At 32.1% G+C, this 18486-nt stretch overlaps 1 protein-coding gene across 6 annotated transcripts in view; it reads right to left on the bottom strand.

The window, feature by feature from the left end:
- Positions 1–289: 289 nt before the first annotated feature.
- Positions 290–18486, bottom strand: part of LOC134692850 (activated CDC42 kinase 1-like) — a 41743-nt gene continuing 23546 nt past the window's right edge. For 3 of the 6 annotated variants that reach the window (XM_063553458.1, XM_063553456.1, XM_063553459.1), the window contains 10 exons: positions 16777–16798; positions 14399–14562; positions 13769–13860; positions 10113–10239; positions 7945–8091; positions 7476–7570; positions 6817–6911; positions 5191–5287; positions 3026–3114; positions 291–2468 (listed from right to left, as the gene is read on the bottom strand). In XM_063553458.1, the coding sequence (XP_063409528.1) occupies positions 679–2468; positions 3026–3114; positions 5191–5287; positions 6817–6911; positions 7476–7570; positions 7945–8091; positions 10113–10239; positions 13769–13860; positions 14399–14562; positions 16777–16798 (2718 nt within the window). In that variant the 3' untranslated portion in view covers positions 291–678. Of the gene's footprint in view, positions 2469–3025; positions 3115–5190; positions 5288–6816; positions 6912–7475; positions 7571–7944; positions 8092–10112; positions 10240–13768; positions 13861–14398; positions 14585–16776; positions 16799–18486 lie in introns of all 6 variants that reach the window. The other 3 variants (XM_063553455.1, XM_063553457.1, XM_063553454.1) reach the window with 3 other exon arrangements.

The raw sequence follows: 18486 nt of genomic DNA, 5'->3' as shown, positions 1-18486 counted from the left end.
GATCACATGGCCATCTGCTGCCTGTTCTTAATTTTTCTGTACGTAAAAATGAGAACCAATGAAACAATGACATTGACAAATGCTTTATATATATTGGAAAATATTGAAAAGATGCAAACATGCAATGGAAAATGAGGTCAGTTTAGTGAGAAAAGAAGCATTTCAACTGAAATATACATGTGTAATGTGTTCATATGACAAAAATATCCCTTATCTTAAAACGACATTATTTCTTCACTAGTCAGTCAACCAGAAAGAAATCCATTTTCTGTTGTTCTGCAGGCATCTTCCAAGTTTTTCTGTTTAAATCTAATCGCACATTAAGGGAAGGAATCTGAACTAAATTATTTTCTAATAAAATTATTTATTCTCAAACACTTTATTGACTTGACTAAGGGGGTCAATTGATGTCTGAGTCACAAATATTACAGAATATTTTCTGTCTTTAAAAAAGTATTAGCTTTAAAAAAAGGTTGCCAGACCTAAACAAATATTTGTTTATGCAATAACTTAATGATTTATTTGTCAAATTTATAAAATTTCAAGCTAAAAAAAGATTTAAGGTTTTCTCATGTTTCAAGAGGGGGAATGTAAAAACATATATAATAATAAATAAAGGTGCCAGACAAGCTTTTTGTGAAGCTTATACATGTAATATCAATATTCAAATCCATTGAACTATACTTGTGACTCCATTGAATATGGGGATTTAACGTCATCTAATAATACTGAACTAGCAAGTTCAAGATTCCAGTTTAATGCATCTAGAAGTTTTTCACATTTTTCTCTACGTGTTATTCCTAGACGAAATAACTGTTCCGTTTTTAAAAATCTTATTGCACTTTCAGTATCCCATGATGCATGGCACAATGCCGCATGACACTCCTCATCAGTGACCCCAATGACAGAGTTCATAACGGAAAAAACTTTCTCTCTTGGAGACGTAGAAAGGAATTCAACATTTTGAACTTTTCTAGATTTTTGCATGTTCAAAGGTGCTGAAGATTTTCTTGATTTTCTATTACTATCTACCGGTTTCATCCAAGATAAATCATCACTAGCAGACGACAACCTACTTCCAGGAAGACTTAAATTTGGAACATTTTGATATTCACTACCTGTTGAACTTCGGTGGTTATCATTTATTTGTGTTCCGTCAACAGAAAATGGTTTTATTTCAGCAGTGTTAGGTTTCTGCTTCCGTTGTTGATTTTCCTCCCGTGGTGCCAGAAGAAAATAATGAGTATGACTCAATTGTTTCCCTTCCTGTAAGATAGGATTTATCCGACATTTTTCTGTTTTTTTATGAAAAGTTCCCCTCCCAGAGTCTAAACTACTTGATAAATAATCTCTGGGAGGAAGAGGTGGGGCATCAGGGTCTGTTGGTATTGGCAACGGTGCTGATGCCGCCATGCCAGTATCAACCTCATCATCGTCAAAATCAGAGTCAAATGAATCCCAACTAATATTGTCATCATCAACATTTTGAACAGCAGAAACATTTTTGTTCATTTTTGGTTGAATCTGTTCCTCAATTGGAACTTCATCATATAATGGCGGTTTTATATAATTTTTATCATTAAATCCCCAATTATTCTGACTCTCATCAGGCACTTGGTCATAAAGCGGACAAGGACTTTTGTTTTCGTCCTTTGAAACTGAAAAATTGCTAATAGCATCACTTATCCAATCAAAAGCCTTGTCTGATTTTTTCTGGTAGAGAGAAGTCTGTTGCACTTGATCACGTTCTAATGATGAAGTCTCGTATGAGGGGTGTGGCTTAACCACATGGACTGTTGAGGAATGAAGTGACTGATTGGACGTGTTTTTATACAAGTGATCTGAATCCTCATTAGGTGGTAATGAATAATATGATTGACCTTTGTCTGTTAAATGAGTTGACGTTGGAGGTAATAGTTTTACTCCCCTTGGCGGTATAGGTGGCAGCACATCACCAGGTGACGCTGTTGAAGAATCAACATTAACAGTCTTTTTTGTTTTATCATCTTGAGAATGATTACGGCTGTAAACAATTGGTTGTCTTTGTTTTGATGGGCTGTCAGACTGTTGCCTAGGAACAGGATATCCCACTGAATAAGAGCTACGATAAGGGGAAGTAATATCAAATGGATCATTTTTATTGTCTAACAATGGTTTTTGAAGTTCTAGATTTCCATAATGAGAAGGATTTGAATTTATTAATGAATCTAGCAGACACAAAGAGCTTGGCGCCTCCTGTTTTGATAATGTCGTATCAATTTTTTCACTATCCTCACTCAAGTCTATCAATGGTTGGTCATCAATTGGATGCTTTGTTGATTGAGCATTGGAAGGGTTAGGAATGCTTGTTGCCGCCACAATAGCCGTCGCTCTATGATGAGAAGATTTTCTTTTGACTGGACTATCATCACCGTCATTCACCAGCTTTGAATAATTAAATAACTTGGATGAGTTGATGGTAAAAGATTCTGAAATTGATACAAAATAAATCATTTTTTTAAAATCTTTATTAATCTTACATATTATTAGAAAACAAATGAATGACATCTGTATAATCTAGTTGTGTTGAACGTTAATGATCTTATCTAATAGTAAACTTTCAATGCTATTATTAAGTATGGTGTAACAAGCAAGAGTACATATAAACAGGAAAACTTTTACATAACATCAATGGATTTTATCTCAACTACAGGTCCTTTTTAAGCAGTCTGATTCTATCCCCTCAAATTGAATTGAATTTAAAAAAATAAAATGTGAAAAGCTTTCTTGGTGTAAAGTATGTGCAAGTTTTATGATTATAGAAAAAAAAACATGACAAATATAATTTGGGCATAAATCAGGCTGTTAGTTTATTTGTTTGAATGGTTTCAAATTTGTCATTTTGGTGCCTTTCATAGTTTTATTTTATCAATAAGTAAATAGTTTCTACCTTCAACAATTGTTAAATAAAATTTTGCAGTCGTATAAAAACATTTAACTTTAGAAATAATTATATATCATTATATCATCCATAGAGTATTCTTACTTTTATTTCTGTCAGGAAGATGGGTTGGTTTTAGGTTTTCAGCTGGACCATGAAGATCTGGAGGCTCCATAGGGTTCCTCAAGTAAACTCTATAATAATTGAAATAAAGAATGTATTTATTGGGCTGAATCTTCTTTTTGTCCAAAAGGACAGCATTTATAAACTATCAAAAAAGAGAGAGTTTTTCAGCTACAATCTCACCTAAGATTACCATACTTCATACTTCCCTGCACCTATATCACTCAAATTTGTCATTCAGTATTATCTTATTACAGTTTGAGAAGTGATCAGAACTTAACAGCAACCTCATAATGTGTGAATGAAAAGATATCAGCACCATTACAGTAAAACAATTAAAAAGAGCGGAAAAATGATCAAATTCAAGGTATAATAAACAGATTATCTTGTTTACAGCATATAGCATGTAAAGATCCGATGGCCAGCTTTAATGAATGACAAAATTTGCAAACAAGTACAAATAGTCAATTGTTAGTATCTTTGTCCTATGGCTGGTTGTCTCATCGGTAATACCAAAGCCTGTATCTTTTTCCTTTGGCCTATGCTGGTTGTCTCATCTGTAATAATACCAAAGCTCCTTATTTCTATACGATAGTTATTATATTTTTCATTTGGCCTATGCTGGTTGTCTCATGGGTAATAATACCAAAGCTCCTGATTTCTATATTATAGTTAGTATCTTTTTCCTTTGGCCTATGCTGGTTGTCTCATTGGTAATACCAAAGCTCGTATCTTTTTCCTTTGGCCTATGCTGGTTGTCTCATTGGTAATACCAAAGCTCGTATCTTTTTCCTTTGGCCTATGCTGGTTGTCTCATCAGTAATACCAAAGCTCATATCTTTTTCCTTTGGCCTATGCTGGTTGTCTCATCAGTAATACCAAAGCTCGTATCTTTTTCCTTTGGCCTATGCTGGTTGTCTCATCAGTTATACCAAAGCTCGTATCTTTTTCCTTTGGCCTATGCTGGTTGTCTCATCAGTAATACCAAAGCTCATATCTTTTTCCTTTGGCCTATGCTGGTTGTCTCATCAGTAATACCAAAGCTCGTATCTTTTTCCTTTGGCCTATGCTGGTTGTCTCATCAGTAATACCAAAGCTCGTATCTTTTTCCTTTGGCCTATGCTGGTTGTCTCATCAGTAATACCAAAGCTCATATCTTTTTCCTTATGCCGGTTGTCTCATCAGTTATACCAAAGCTCGTATCTTTTTCCTTTGGCCTATGCTGGTTGTCTCATCAGTAATACCAAAGCTCATATCTTTTTCCTTTGGCCTATGCTGGTTGTCTCATCAGTAATACCAAAGCTCGTATCTTTTTCCTTTGGCCTATGCTGGTTGTCTCATCAGTAATACCAAAGCTCGTATCTTTTTCCTTTGGCCTATGCTGGTTGTCTCATCAGTAATACCAAAGCTCATATCTTTTTCCTTTGGCCTATGCTGGTTGTCTCATCAGTAATACCAAAGCTCATATCTTTTTCCTTTGGCCTATGCTGGTTGTCTCATCAGTAATACCAAAGCTCGTATTTTTTTCCTTTGGCCTATGCTGGTTGTCTCATCAGTAATACCAAAGCTCATATCTTTTTCCTTTGGCCTATGCTGGTTGTCTCATCAGTAATACCAAAGCTCATATCTTTTTCCTTTGGCCTATGCTGGTTGTCTCATCAGTAATACCAAAGCTCGTATTTTTTTCCTTTGGCCTATGCTGGTTGTCTCATCAGTAATACCAAAGCTCATATCTTTTTCCTTTGGCCTATACTGATTGTCTCATCAGTAATACCAAAGCTCATATCTTTTTCCTTTGGCCTATACTGATTGTCTCATCAGTAATACCAAAGCTCATATCTTTTTCCTTTGGCCTATGCTGGTTGTCTCATGGGTAATACCAAAGCTCCTTAGTTCTATATAATAGTTGGTATATTTTTCCTTTAGCCTATGCTGGTTGTCTCATGGGTAATAATGCCAAAGCTCCTTGTTTCTATATAATAGTTAGTTTCTCTTTCCTTTGGCCTATTATGGTTGTCTCATTGGTAATCATACCAAAACTCATATCTTTTTCCTTTGGCCTATGCTGGTTGTCTCATCGGTTACCAAAGCTCCTTATTTCTATATAATTGTTAGTATCTTTTAAACTATATAAATGTGTTTCTTACTCATCAATCTCTGTAGGACTTCCCCATGACTTTCCTCCAGGATCACCATGACCAGTATGTATAAAACTGTTCTTTAGTGGTTTACTAATATCTGTCTCTGAAATTAGAAAACAAGTTCTTCATTGAATTTTTTTTATTTTAAAAATGAGTTTATTCAAATTTTATTATTTTACATAATTTTCCTACTATATAGTATCAGTAAACAAAATGTATCATCAATTCAGAAAGAATACTTCCCAGATAGTTCTTTTATATTTATTTCCAATTATGCCCTTAACCACTGAAGAAAAAATATTATTTTAGGTCATAACAAGAATGTGTCCCCAGTACACGGATGCCCCACTCGCAGTATCATTTTCTACATTCAGTGGAACATGAAATTGGGGTCAAAACTCTAATTTGACATTAAAATTATAAAGATCATATCATAAGGAACATATGTACTAAGTTTCAGCTTAATTAGATTTCAACTTTATCAAAAACTACCTCGACCAAAAACTTTCACCTAAAACTGGACAGAAGAAGGAACGAACAGACAGACGAATGGACGCACAGATCAGAAAACATAATGCCCCTCTACTATCGTAGGTGGGGCATAAAAACTAAGGCAGTTAGTTTTCTCGTTTGAATTGTTTAACATTACCATATCAGGCTCTTTTATAGCTGACTATGCAGTATTGGCTTTGCTCATTATTGAAGGCTTTATAGCTACCTGTAGTTGTTAATGTCTGTGTCATTTTGGTCTCTTGTGGACAGTTATCTCATTGGCATTCATACCCCATCTTCTTTTTTATATAGTGTATGCGTGTCATAAGTTCGTTAACATTGCTTTATTGTGCATTGTGAAATTCAGACATGAAAAAAATTAAAGCATAATTTTGTAAACAAATTATCTCCCTTTGTCCTAATTTGTAGATAAAAAAGTGCTCATTTTCACTTAACACAATCTTAAACCCCACTTCAAACTGATTATCTGCCAAAGAAAATGTAATTGACCAGTTTGTTCCTTATTTTCAGCATCAATTCACTTAAACATTACCACATGGACCATTAAAAATTAATCATATGGTATTTTCATAGATATTGATTTAATGAATTTTAGGAAATGTGTACTTTCTTGTACAATTAAATTCATTGGTTACTTATTACTACCAATCGAACAATCATTGGTATCCTAGGAATATGTATGTAAAATTGAGAATGGAAATGGGGAATGTGTCAAATAGACAACAACCTGACCATAGAGCAGACAACAGCAAAAGGTCACCAACAGGTCTTCAATGCAGTGGAAAATTCCCAGCACCATCAGCTGGCCCCTAAACAAATATATATACTAGTTCAGTGCTAATGAATGCCATACTAAACTCGAAATTGTACACAACAAACTAAAATTAAAAATAATACAAGACTAACAAAGGCCAGAGGCTCCTGAATTGGGACAGGCGCAAAATTGCAGTGGTGTTAAACATGTTTATGAGATATCAACCCTCCCCCTATACCTCTAGCCACTGCAAAAAAGTATGTGTTCAAAAATTGGTAAAAAATGTGAGAATTGCCAAACATTCCATACGAGCTAAAAAAAGCCAACCATTACATACGAGCTAAAAATAGCCAAACATTACATACGAGCTAATTTTCTCTGTGGATCAACACACTGTCTTGGAAACATGCCAACTTCAAGTGATCGCTTGTTTTGTCCTTTCCACCAATAACAGTCTGGCCTGAAAAATATCACAAATCATTTTTAGTTTCTTAAAACAATGATGCATTAAAACTAAGCTGAATTATTTCCACTTTTGCCTAACTACCTCAGATAGAGTAACTTTAAACACAATTTGACAAATTGTTCAATACATTACAGACCCTGAGTGTAATAAGGCTCAGTTTCATAAATCAATACTTTTGTATGAAATCATTATCTAATACTATTAACATAATTATGATTTCAGGATATTCTATCAAGTTTTAAAATGAGCAAAATTGTAATGTATAAAATAACTGCATTTTTGATTTTTTGATTTACAACATACCCTTTGTGGATGTGTGGTATGTTTATTTTGCTTGTGGTGTCAGGGGCGGATCCAGCCATTTTAAAAAGGGGTATTTCCAACCCAGGACAAAAGGGGGGGGGGGGGGGGGGGTTCAACTATATGTCCCCATTCAAATGCATTGATCGGCCAAAAAAAAAGGGGGGTTCCAACCCCCGAAACCCCCTGGATCTGCCAATTGGTGTGCACAAAATAAGTTTACGAATTTGAAACCAAGGGAAGTAACTCTTGTCTCACCTGCCATCTAGAATAGTGATATAATCTCCCTCATCTACTTTCAGTTTTCCTTCTTCACTAAAAGACTGCACAACTTTCACATCTTGTGGTCTGACCTGTTGTAATACAAATTTATTGAAAAATTACAGTATGTCATCATAACTAATAAGTTTAAAATATTTTGGTTTAATGGTTAATGGTGGAACAATTACATTTCTGTTTTCAGAGAACCCTGAAATCTACATCAAATCCCAAATTTTACCTAAATTTTAAAATAATTGCAAGATGAAAATGTGTACTAAGTTTCAAGCTGAGGTGACAGACGGTAAGCTATCTAAACCAAAAAAATTGAGAAGGACTGTAATAAACAGACAGTACTGTGTATACATATGGAAGAAAATTGAGTTAAAGATGTGAGATAAATAATATAGTTTTTTCAAAAAAATCGATAATGTGTTGTCTGACAAGAGATATCATTTTTATAACATACCTCACAGAGAAAATCTTTAAGAGCAGGAAAAGTGGGTCTGTCTTGTGGCTTGTATGACCAACATTGTAACATCAACTGGTAAATATCATTTGGACAATGGTTAGGTCGCTGGAGTCGCTTCCCTTCTACATCAATCATATGAAGGATCTATTGAATGGAAGGTTTACATAATTATCATAATATTGGATTATTGCTATTTTGTGCATTTTTCCTTTGATCTTTTTTGTGATAATTTTCATATCATGCTTCTCGCTTGAGATGGAAAAACTATCACTAGAAACTAAGGAGGCCATGTGGCAGGCTAACAAAATTGACATGAAATTGACAACGTCGTCATAGGTAAAATAGCGATTAACAGATTATCATTGGTCATCTCAACTCGATTGCTTTTCTCACTTTCGCTGTACCAGCTCAAGCAAGAAAATCAATCTCGTTGAGATAATCAACTATAATCTATAATTATTCTGATAATACCGTATAGCGGGTTATTTTCCCAGGTGTAAAATTTCGCGATATTCATTGAACAAGGTATACGAAATATTTTGGCGGTTATTATTTTGGCGGATTAAAAACTTTTATTAATACCTTTGTACGTACACTTTTAATTTGGCGGAATTTATTTTGGCGATTAAGTTCTGTCCGCGAAAATAAGCGAAAATTTGCACCCCGCGAAAATAACCCACTATACGGTATTGGATTATTTTGTCTTGAGGACATTTTTAAATTGAATGATAATGCAACTTCTTTGAAGAATAATATTGATCAATACTCTTGTATAGCAGAGTTTAAAACCTGTATAAAAACACTGATAATTAGAAGCTATTTTGGCACTAGTGCAATACCAATGAATGTTGCATGCTTTTTAAAAGTTTTTTTTTTTAAATATTTTATTATTGACTGGGACAAAAAGGTGATCTTTTGAATTTGATCCAGCAAATTTAAAAATCAATCTTTAAATCTCTCATTTAACTAATGGTTATGTAATTAAAGTTTCTTTGTATCAGATTAAATCAATTGCCTCTGCAGCTTTGTACTTTTGAATTCTTTTATTCCAGGATGTAATGGTTTAATGTTTACCACTGACTTCAAAATCTAATGAGTGCAAACATTTTGAAAATTTCTAAAAAAAATTATAACTATATATATCTGGAAGATTTCAAAAAGCATATTCAAATTGTAAAAGAAACTATTTTCCAAATAATCAAATCATATTTATTGAACTTAGTAAAAACTTTTTCAGATCTCTAAAAAGATGTTAAAAATAAAATTCAAATTATAATAGAAACTATTTTTCAAAAAATCAAATCATATTTATTAAACTTAGAATCTACTTAGTGCAAATATTTTGAGATTGATATAATAGTTTTTAAAAATGAAATTCGAATCAAAATAGTTTTTTTTTCCCCAAAAAATCAAATCATATCTATTGAACTCAGTATCTTCAAAATGCAAACACTTTCAGATCTCTAAAAACATTTTAATATTAAAATTCAAATCAAATAGAAACTTTTGTGAAAAAAATCAAATCATATTTATTTAACTCAGAATTTTTTATTGTAAACTTTTTGAGATCTCTAAAATCTAAAACAATGAAAGATTTGAAAGTAAATTCAAATCAAATAAATAGAAACTATTTGCCAATAAAAGAAAATCTTCTTATTTAAAATAAAAATGTAATTGTGTAAAGTTTTTGAGATCCCTTAAATCTACACCTATAAAGGGTTTTACAATAAAACTGAAACCATTTTCCAAAAATAATTAAATCAAATTTTATGAATTCAAAATCTAATGAGTGCAAACTTTTTGAAAATCTTTAAAAAAGATTTTAAAAAATACAACTATCAAAGTTTTAAGAAATAAAAATCAAATTTAAAAGCCTAACTTTCAAAAAAATTTAATGCAAATTTTAATCATTGAAAGGTTATTGTTTGCAATTTCATGATGAAAGCTTATTTATTTCCTATTTAAAAGCAGTTTTCCATGTTATTTAGATTTATTTCCATTTTCAATCCATTTATTTGCTTGTAACATTAAGTTTAAAGTATTTAAAGGCAAAGCTTTTAATTGCAACATGAAAGTTGATTTATTTCCGATTTTAAAGCCTGTTTCCATGTCATTCCAATTGATCTGATATTAATCCCTTTCTTCGTCTGTGATATTAACTATACCTGAGAACCATTGTATCCCATCCACGGCTCTGCACCATATGTAAACATCTCCCACAAAGTAACACCAAACATCCAGGTATCACTGGCGTGAGAAAACACACGGATCTTTAAACTTTCAGGAGCACACCTAATAAACAATAGAAAAACGTTTTTTATAATTTTCATAAATAGTATTTAATAACATTACAAAACCAATTTTATTGCGCCAATAAGGAACAAGTTTCACAAAGAAAACTTTCATATAATGTTCATTCTAATTATATTATTTAGTATTTTGCACCATAAATTGGTTTTAAAAACAAATCTTTCGAATAAAGTTGCCGTCAGCTAAAATTCGTAGCGGTTATCGGTAAAAATAATCTAAACTATCAACCGCGTTCTCTCGAGATATAGTTTTTCTCATTCCATTCATAAATCGCAAAAAGAAAAACCACTACTGACCTACCTTTTAAGTGATCGCACTGTAATAATCCTGACCTTCACATTTTCCAGAATGTTTTCCATTGTAATTCCGCCATCTTCGTTTCTATGAGGATCATTTGTTTACATGTGAAATTCGTCATTTACGCAGTTTCCTGAAATGTTCTTTTCATTGATGTGATACAGTTTCCCGCGCTTTATGCAAATGTTATGAAATTGAACTCCAGGGGAACACTTCCGGAAAAAACAATGGCGGATTCCACCATTGAAAATTGTCTTGGAAAATGTGAAGGTCAGGATTATCACAGTGCAATCACTTAAATGGTAGGTCAGTAGTGGTTTTTCTTTTTGCGATTTATGAATGGAATGTGAAAAACTATATCTCGAGTGAACGTGGTTGATAGTTTAGATTATTTTAATTGATAACCGCTACGAATTTCAGCTGACGGCGACTATATATTGAATGGTGTAAGACTTACGACTAATTTTATTGTAAGATTTTTGTAAAACATATTCCAGATGCCCATTTCTACTTAACTAGATAGACTCATCTAAAATACTTCAAAATCCAAAACTTATTAAAAACCAAAAATGAACAGCTGATAAACCAAACAGACCAAAAGTATATAGCCAAAGCTGGTCTAGGAATCAGAATTTGGAATGAGGCAGACATTCTAAATTTTAAACAATGTCCAAAATTTTGTAACAGCAAATTTTAAGTGAAAAATTATATTTTTATATCAGCATATCTAACTGATACTGACATAAATAATAAAATTTCAGAAAGTAATAAAAACATTGTGTATGAAGGGAGATAATTCATTTATTTTTGTTTACACCTGTAATAACACTTTTAAAACAACATTTTGGTTTGCCCAAACCTGACCCAAATATTGAGATAGTGGGTAGGTAGTTAGGCATTTTCTTTTCTTTTTTTGGGCTGTGAGAAATTTAAGCACTAGATGAACAAAAATATTTTCACATCAGGACAACAAAAGATTTTGATTAGGTAGCTATTTTCTGGGTAGGTAGGGTTAGGGCAAACACACCTATTCTTTTTTATGGCCTAAGGTGATGACAAATGAGAGTTTTAGCAAGCTATAAAACCAGGTTTAATCCACTATTTTCTGCCTGTGCTAAGTCACGACATGACAGTTGTTTTCCTTTTGTTTTAGAATGTGCTTAGGTCATCTGAGGTAAAATTAAATAAATCAAAAATTCAAAATTGACATTTTAAGCTGGAACAGTATTAGTTAAGGATCAAAATAAGCTAATATTATTGGTAGGCTCCTTTCAAGATATTTGATTTATAAAATATGGTAGGAATAGACCGACTCTGAATTTTACCTTAAATTTGTAATGGTATTATTTGGGTCTTAAATCAAAAGAAAAAAATCAAGAATCTGCTTAAATTTTGTCAAATTTTGTCAGAAGATATAATAAACGTTATGGGGCAAAATATTAAACCTTGTATTGTATGGAAAAACACCAAGGAGTCAAAACATTTGATGCTTATTCCATAATCTCACCTAAGTACATCCTTAATGTGTTTAAGCTTTTGATTTTATCATTTGATAAAGATCTTTCCTTTTTCTTTGAAGTTTAGTGTTTTTATAAATTTACTTTTTCAATCTAAAATCAATGAAATTTGAAAACTTGCCAGTGTAGGTATATATTCTACAGATATTACATGTGTTGAGTATGCAACAATCACAATAATAAATTTACACATTATTTTTTAAATTTACAGAATTCACACACATATATATATATATATAGAGAGAGAGATAGCACTGTATACTACAACAAAAAGGGAAATAACTCAAAATTCAGCATCCAAATGCATTGAAAAGTATAATATCAATATACAATTATGCGATATAATGTAAACGTATAGGAGTAAGTGGTATTTTAAGAATCAATACTTTATATCTTTTAAAAATTAATAAAGATGAATTGTTAAATTAAAATTAAGCAAAACCATTAGTGTTCCATGACCATATTTAAAAAAAATCTAAATATTTATAAGGCTGTACTAGCTTTTATTATTCCAAGAAATTTAATAATGGATGCATAAAAAAAAACAAGCAGATTAACTGGAAAAAATGTTTACCAAATCCTTTAAGGAAAATGTCAAAATAATGTAAAAATATGTTTGGGACTTTGGGTGTCTTAACTTACCAAATTAGATGACTTAAAATATAAAACAGATTAAATAATTACGATCAATAGCAGCTAGCTTATTCTTTAAAGATGTTATTTTAAATGCTATCAACTTTAAAAAAAAAACAAAAAAACTTTGTGTGCATTCAAATTATGTAAAAAAAAATTATAATTTTAGCTGAAAACTGTAGTTTTTATGCCCCACCTACGATAGTAGAGGGGCATTATGTTTTCTGGTCTGTGCCTCCGTTTGTTTGTCCGTCTGTGTGTCCGTCTGTGTGTCCTTTCGCTTCAGGTTAAAGTTTTTGGTCAAGGTAGTTTTTGAAGAAGTTGAACTCCAATCAACTTGAAACTTAGTAAGCATGTTCCTCATGATATGATCTTTCTAATTTTATTGCCAAATTATAGTTTTGACCCCAATTTCATGGTCCACTGAACATAGAAAATGATAGTGCGAAGTTTTTGGTCAAGGTAGTTTTTGATGATGTTAAAGTTACAACAACTAGAAACATAGTACACATGTTCCCTATGATATGATCTTTCTAATTATCATTCCAAATTATAATTTTGACCCCAATTTCAAGGTCCACTGAACATAGAAATGATAGTGAAAGTGGGGCATCCTTGTACTATGGACACATTCTTGTTTATTTTGAAAAACCTATTAGCATGATCAGATCGATGCAATAATACAAGAGGGTATTAAAGGGTTATTTTGGTGCAACGCGATTTGCCAATTTTTTTTTCACGTGCAGCCATGAAAAAGGTTAGTTTTTCACCATGTTTCGTGAAATTGGTAAAAAGATAAACGTGCAAGATATATTTTTAATTGTTTGTTTATCATGAAATGGCAAATTTATTTCACGTTCTTCCATGCAGATACCCCCCTTTAACCCCCCTCGTACAACATTACAAAAGTCTGAATTTCCAGTAATTATTCTAAGTGAAAATAAAAACAGTACATCAATCTTGACCTCATCTAAAATTTAGAAAACATGCCTTAAAAGTTAAAGATTTCTTTTTATATGGCCAAGCAATATTGTATTGTTTAATATTCAAACTTATAGATTTACCATGCAAATGGAATCTTCTTCTGATCAGACATAACATAATGGTCCTCTTGGTTTGGTAAAGCTCTCATTAATCCAAAATCTCCTATTTTCACCTGGAAGTAAAAATATACTGTAGATTATTATTTTTCATGGTATACCAATTTTAGGAGTTTTTGTGGTAATGGTGATGTTCAACTAAGTATAATATTTCTATAGGCTTGTATGACATAGAAATTAAATCAAAAGTATTGTTTTGGTAAACTGTGGATTCAATATTATTTTCTTCTGATATAATATAATGACTGAATTATACATGTTATTTGACCTGTATGTAGTTTTCAAGCTTTAATACTTTAATACTAGTACTACATTATATAATTCACAAAACATGTCTGTACATCATTTTATAGTCATTGAAAAATATACTGTAAATTCAGAAATTATTGCATGCACTTATTATTGTGATTTTGTCATTTTAAACAAAAATGCGATTTAAACTTTTGCGATATTGAGAAAAATCCTGTTTAATTCATATACCGAAATTTATAACTGCGAGTTTAAATTATTGCAATTATAACCCTGTCGCATTTTTCGCAAAAATAAAAACCTCGCAATAATGTCTGAATTTACAGTACTCCAACAGATACAAACCTTATCTGGAGGGGATAATAAAACATTCCTGCAAGCCAGATCTCTGTGAATAAAACGTTTGGATTCTAGATAACTCATTCCCGTCGCTATCTGTATAGCGTAATCACAAAGACTGGATAACAATATCTTCTCCTGTTCCTTGTGTAGTCTCTCTAACATAGAGCCTAGGGGAGCTAACTCTGTTACCTAAAAGTATAAAAATAACTAACATAGAACCAAGGGCAGCTAACTCTGTTACCTACAAGTGTAAAAATAACTAACATAGAACCAAGGGGAGCTAACTCTGTTACCTAAAAGTATAATAATAACTAACATAGAACCAAGGGGAGCTAACTCTGTTACCTAAAAGTATAAAAATAACTAACATAGAACCAAGGGGAGCTAACTCTGTTACCTAAAAGTATAAAAAAACTAACATAGAGCCAAGGGGGGCTAACTCTGTTACCTAAAAGTATAAAAAAAAAAACTAACATAGAGCCAAGGGGAGCTAACTCTGTTACCTAAAAGTATAAAAAAAAATAACATAGAGCCAAGGGGGGCTAACTCTGTTACCTAAAAGTATAAAAAAAACTAACATAGAACCAAGGGGAGCTAACTCTGTTACCTAAAAGTATAAAAATAACTAACATAGAACCAAGGGGAGCTAACTCTGTTACCTAAAAGTATAAACAAAACTAACATAGAACCAAGGGGGGCTAACTCTGTTACCTAAAAGTATAAAAATAACTAACATAGAACCAAGGGGAGCTAACTCTGTTACCTAAAAGTATAAACAAAACTAACATAGAGCCAAGGGGGGCTAACTCTGTCACCTAAAAGTATAAAAAATAACTAACATAGAACCAAGGGGAGCTAACTCTGTTACCTAAAAGTATAAAAATAACTAACATAGAACCAAGGGGAACTAACTCTGTTACCTAAAAGTATAAAAATAACTAACATAGAACCAAGGGGGGCTAACTCTGTTACCTACAAGTGTAAAATTAACTAACATAGAACCAAGGGGGGCTAACTCTGTTACCTAAAAGTATAAAAAAACTAACATAGAACCCTGGGGAGCTAACTCTGTTACCTACAAGTGTAAAAATAACTAACATAGAACCAAGGGGAGCTAACTCTGTTACCTAAAAGTATAAACAAAACTAACATAGAACCAAGGGGGGCTAACTCTGTTACCTAAAAGTATAAAAATAACTAACATAGAACCAAGGGGAGCTAACTCTGTTACCTAAAAGTATAAACAAAACTAACATAGAGCCAAGGGGGGCTAACTCTGTCACCTAAAAGTATAAAAATAACTAACATAGAACCAAGGGGAGCTAACTCTGTTACCTAAAAGTATAAAAATAACTAACATAGAACCAAGGGGGGCTAACTCTGTTACCTACAAGTGTAAAAATAACTAACATAGAACCAAGGGGGGCTTACTCTGTTACCTAAAAGTATAAAAAAAACTAACATAGAACCCTGGGGAGCTAACTCTGTTACCTACAAGTGTAAAAATAACTAACATAGAACCAAGGGGAGCTAACTCTGTTACATAAAAGTATAAAAAAAATAACTAACATAGAACCAAGGGGAGCTAACTCTGTTACCTAAAAGTATAAAAATAACTAACATAGAACCAAGGGGAGCTAACTCTGTTACCTAAAAGTATAAAAATAACTAACATAGAACCAAGGGGAGCTAACTCTGTTACCTAAAAGTATAAACAAAACTAACATAGAACCAAGGGGAGCTAACTCTGTTACCTAAAAGTATAAAAAATAACTAACATAGAACCAAGGGAGCTAACTCTGTTACCTAAAAGTATAAAAAAAGATTAGCAATTATCCAAATAATCTATGCTGAAGTTTGCATGATATTGTGAAAATCCTTGTGTAGATTTTCAGGCATAAAAACAAAGGTAAATAACTCTGTTACCTAAATGATAAATAAAGTTTTGCAATTAAATGATAAATAAAGTTTTGCAATTAAATGATAAATAAAGTTTTGCAATTTAATATCATATTTTGCATTTAATTTGGTATGTATCAGTTTTTTGTGTCATTGGTCCAATTTGCCTCACAGTAAATATTGTTACTGTAAAAAAAAAAGAAGGCATAATGAGGTGTGGTTTTTTTCGTTTTTTTTTTTTGCTGTGCATGTACCGATTTTGTGTCATGGATATACCCCATATATATCTTTTGTTTTTCTAATATATGTGTTTGAGACTATTAAAACTTTTCATTTTGCCATCTACAAATTAAGTTAGAACCAAGGGGGGGGGGGGGGGGGGGGGGGCTAACTCTGTTACCTACAAGTGTTAAAATAACTAACATAGAACCAAGGGGAGCTAACTCTGTTACCTAAATGTATAAAAATAACTAACATAGAACCAAGGGGAGCTAACTCTGTTACCTAAAAGTATAAAAAAAAATAACTAACATAGAACCAAGGGGAGCTAACTCTGTTACCTAAAAGTATAAAAATAACTAACATAGAACCAAGTGGAGCTAACTCTGTTACCTAAAAGTATAAACAAAACTAACATAGAACCAAGGGGGCTAACTCTGTTACCTACAAGTGTAAAAATAACTAACATAGAACCAAGGGGGGCTAACTCTGTTACCTAAAAGTATAAAAATAACTAACATAGAACCAAGGGGAGCTAACTCTGTTACCTACAAGTGTAAAAATAACTAACATAGAACCAAGGGGAGCTAACTCTGTTACCTAAAAGTATAAAAAAAATAACTAACATAGAACCAAGGGGAGCTAACTCTGTTACCTAAAAGTATAAAAATAACTATCATAGAACCAAGGGGAGCTAACTCTGTTACCTAAAAGTATAAAAATAACTAACATAGAACCAAGGGGAGCTAACTCTGTTACCTAAAAGTATAAACAAAACTAACATAGAACCAAGGGGAGCTAACTCTGTTACCTAAAAGTATAAAAAATAACTAACATAGAACCAAGGGAGCTAACTCTGTTACCTAAAAGTATAAAAAAAAGATTAGCAATTATCCAAATAATCTATGCTGAAGTTTGCATGATATTGTGAAAATCCTTGTGTAGATTTTCAGGCATAGAGACAAAGGTAAATAACTCTGTTACCTAAATGATAAATAAAGTTTTGCAATTAAATGATAAATAAAGTTTTGCAATTTAATATCATATTTTGCATTTAATTTGGTATGTATGAGTTTTTTGTGTCATTGGTCCAATTTGCTTCACAGTAAATATTGTTACTGTAAAAAAAAAAAAAGAAGGCATAATGAGGTGTGGTTTTTTTCTTTTTTTTTTTTTGCTGTGCATGTACCGATTTTGTGTCATGGATATACCCCATATATATCTTTTGTTTTTCTAATATATGTGTTTGAGAGTATTAAAACTTTTCATTTTGCCATCTACAAATTAAGTAAGAACCAAGGGGGGCTAACTCTGTTACCTACAAGTGTAAAAATAACTAACATAGAACCAAGGGGGGCTAACTCTGTTACCTAAAAGTATAAAAAAACCAAGGGGAACTAACTCTGTTACCTAAAAGTATAAAAAAATAACTAACATAGAACCAAGGGGAGCTAACTCTGTTACCTAAAAGTATAAAAATAACTAACATAGAACCAAAGGGAGCTAACTCTGTTACCTAAAAGTATAAAAATAACTAACATAGAACCAAGGGGAGCTAACTCTGTTACCTAAAAGTATAACGAAACTAACATAGAACCAAGGGGAGCTAACTCTGTTACCTAAAAGTGTTAAAATAACTAACATAGAACCAAGGGGAGCTAACTCTGTTACCTAAAAGTATAAAAAATAACTAACATAGAACCAAGGGAGCTAACTCTGTTACCTAAAAGTATAAAAAAAAGATTAGCAACTATCCAAATAATCTATGCTGAAGTTTGCATTATATTGTGAAAATCCTTGTGTAGATTTTCTAGCATAGAGACAAAGGTAAATAACTCTGTTACCTAAATGATAAATAAAGTTTTGCAATTAAATGATAAATAAAGTTTTGCAATTTAATATCATATTTTGCATTTAATTTGGTATGTATCAGTTTTTTGTGTCATTGGTCCAATTTGCTTCACAGTAAATAT

This window comes from Mytilus trossulus, chromosome 12 (genome assembly GCF_036588685.1).
Source record: "Mytilus trossulus isolate FHL-02 chromosome 12, PNRI_Mtr1.1.1.hap1, whole genome shotgun sequence".
In the NCBI taxonomy this organism is placed as follows: domain Eukaryota; kingdom Metazoa; phylum Mollusca; class Bivalvia; order Mytilida; family Mytilidae; genus Mytilus; species Mytilus trossulus.
Note: the sequence above shows the minus strand (reverse complement) of the source record. Positions and strands in the feature narration are given on the sequence as shown.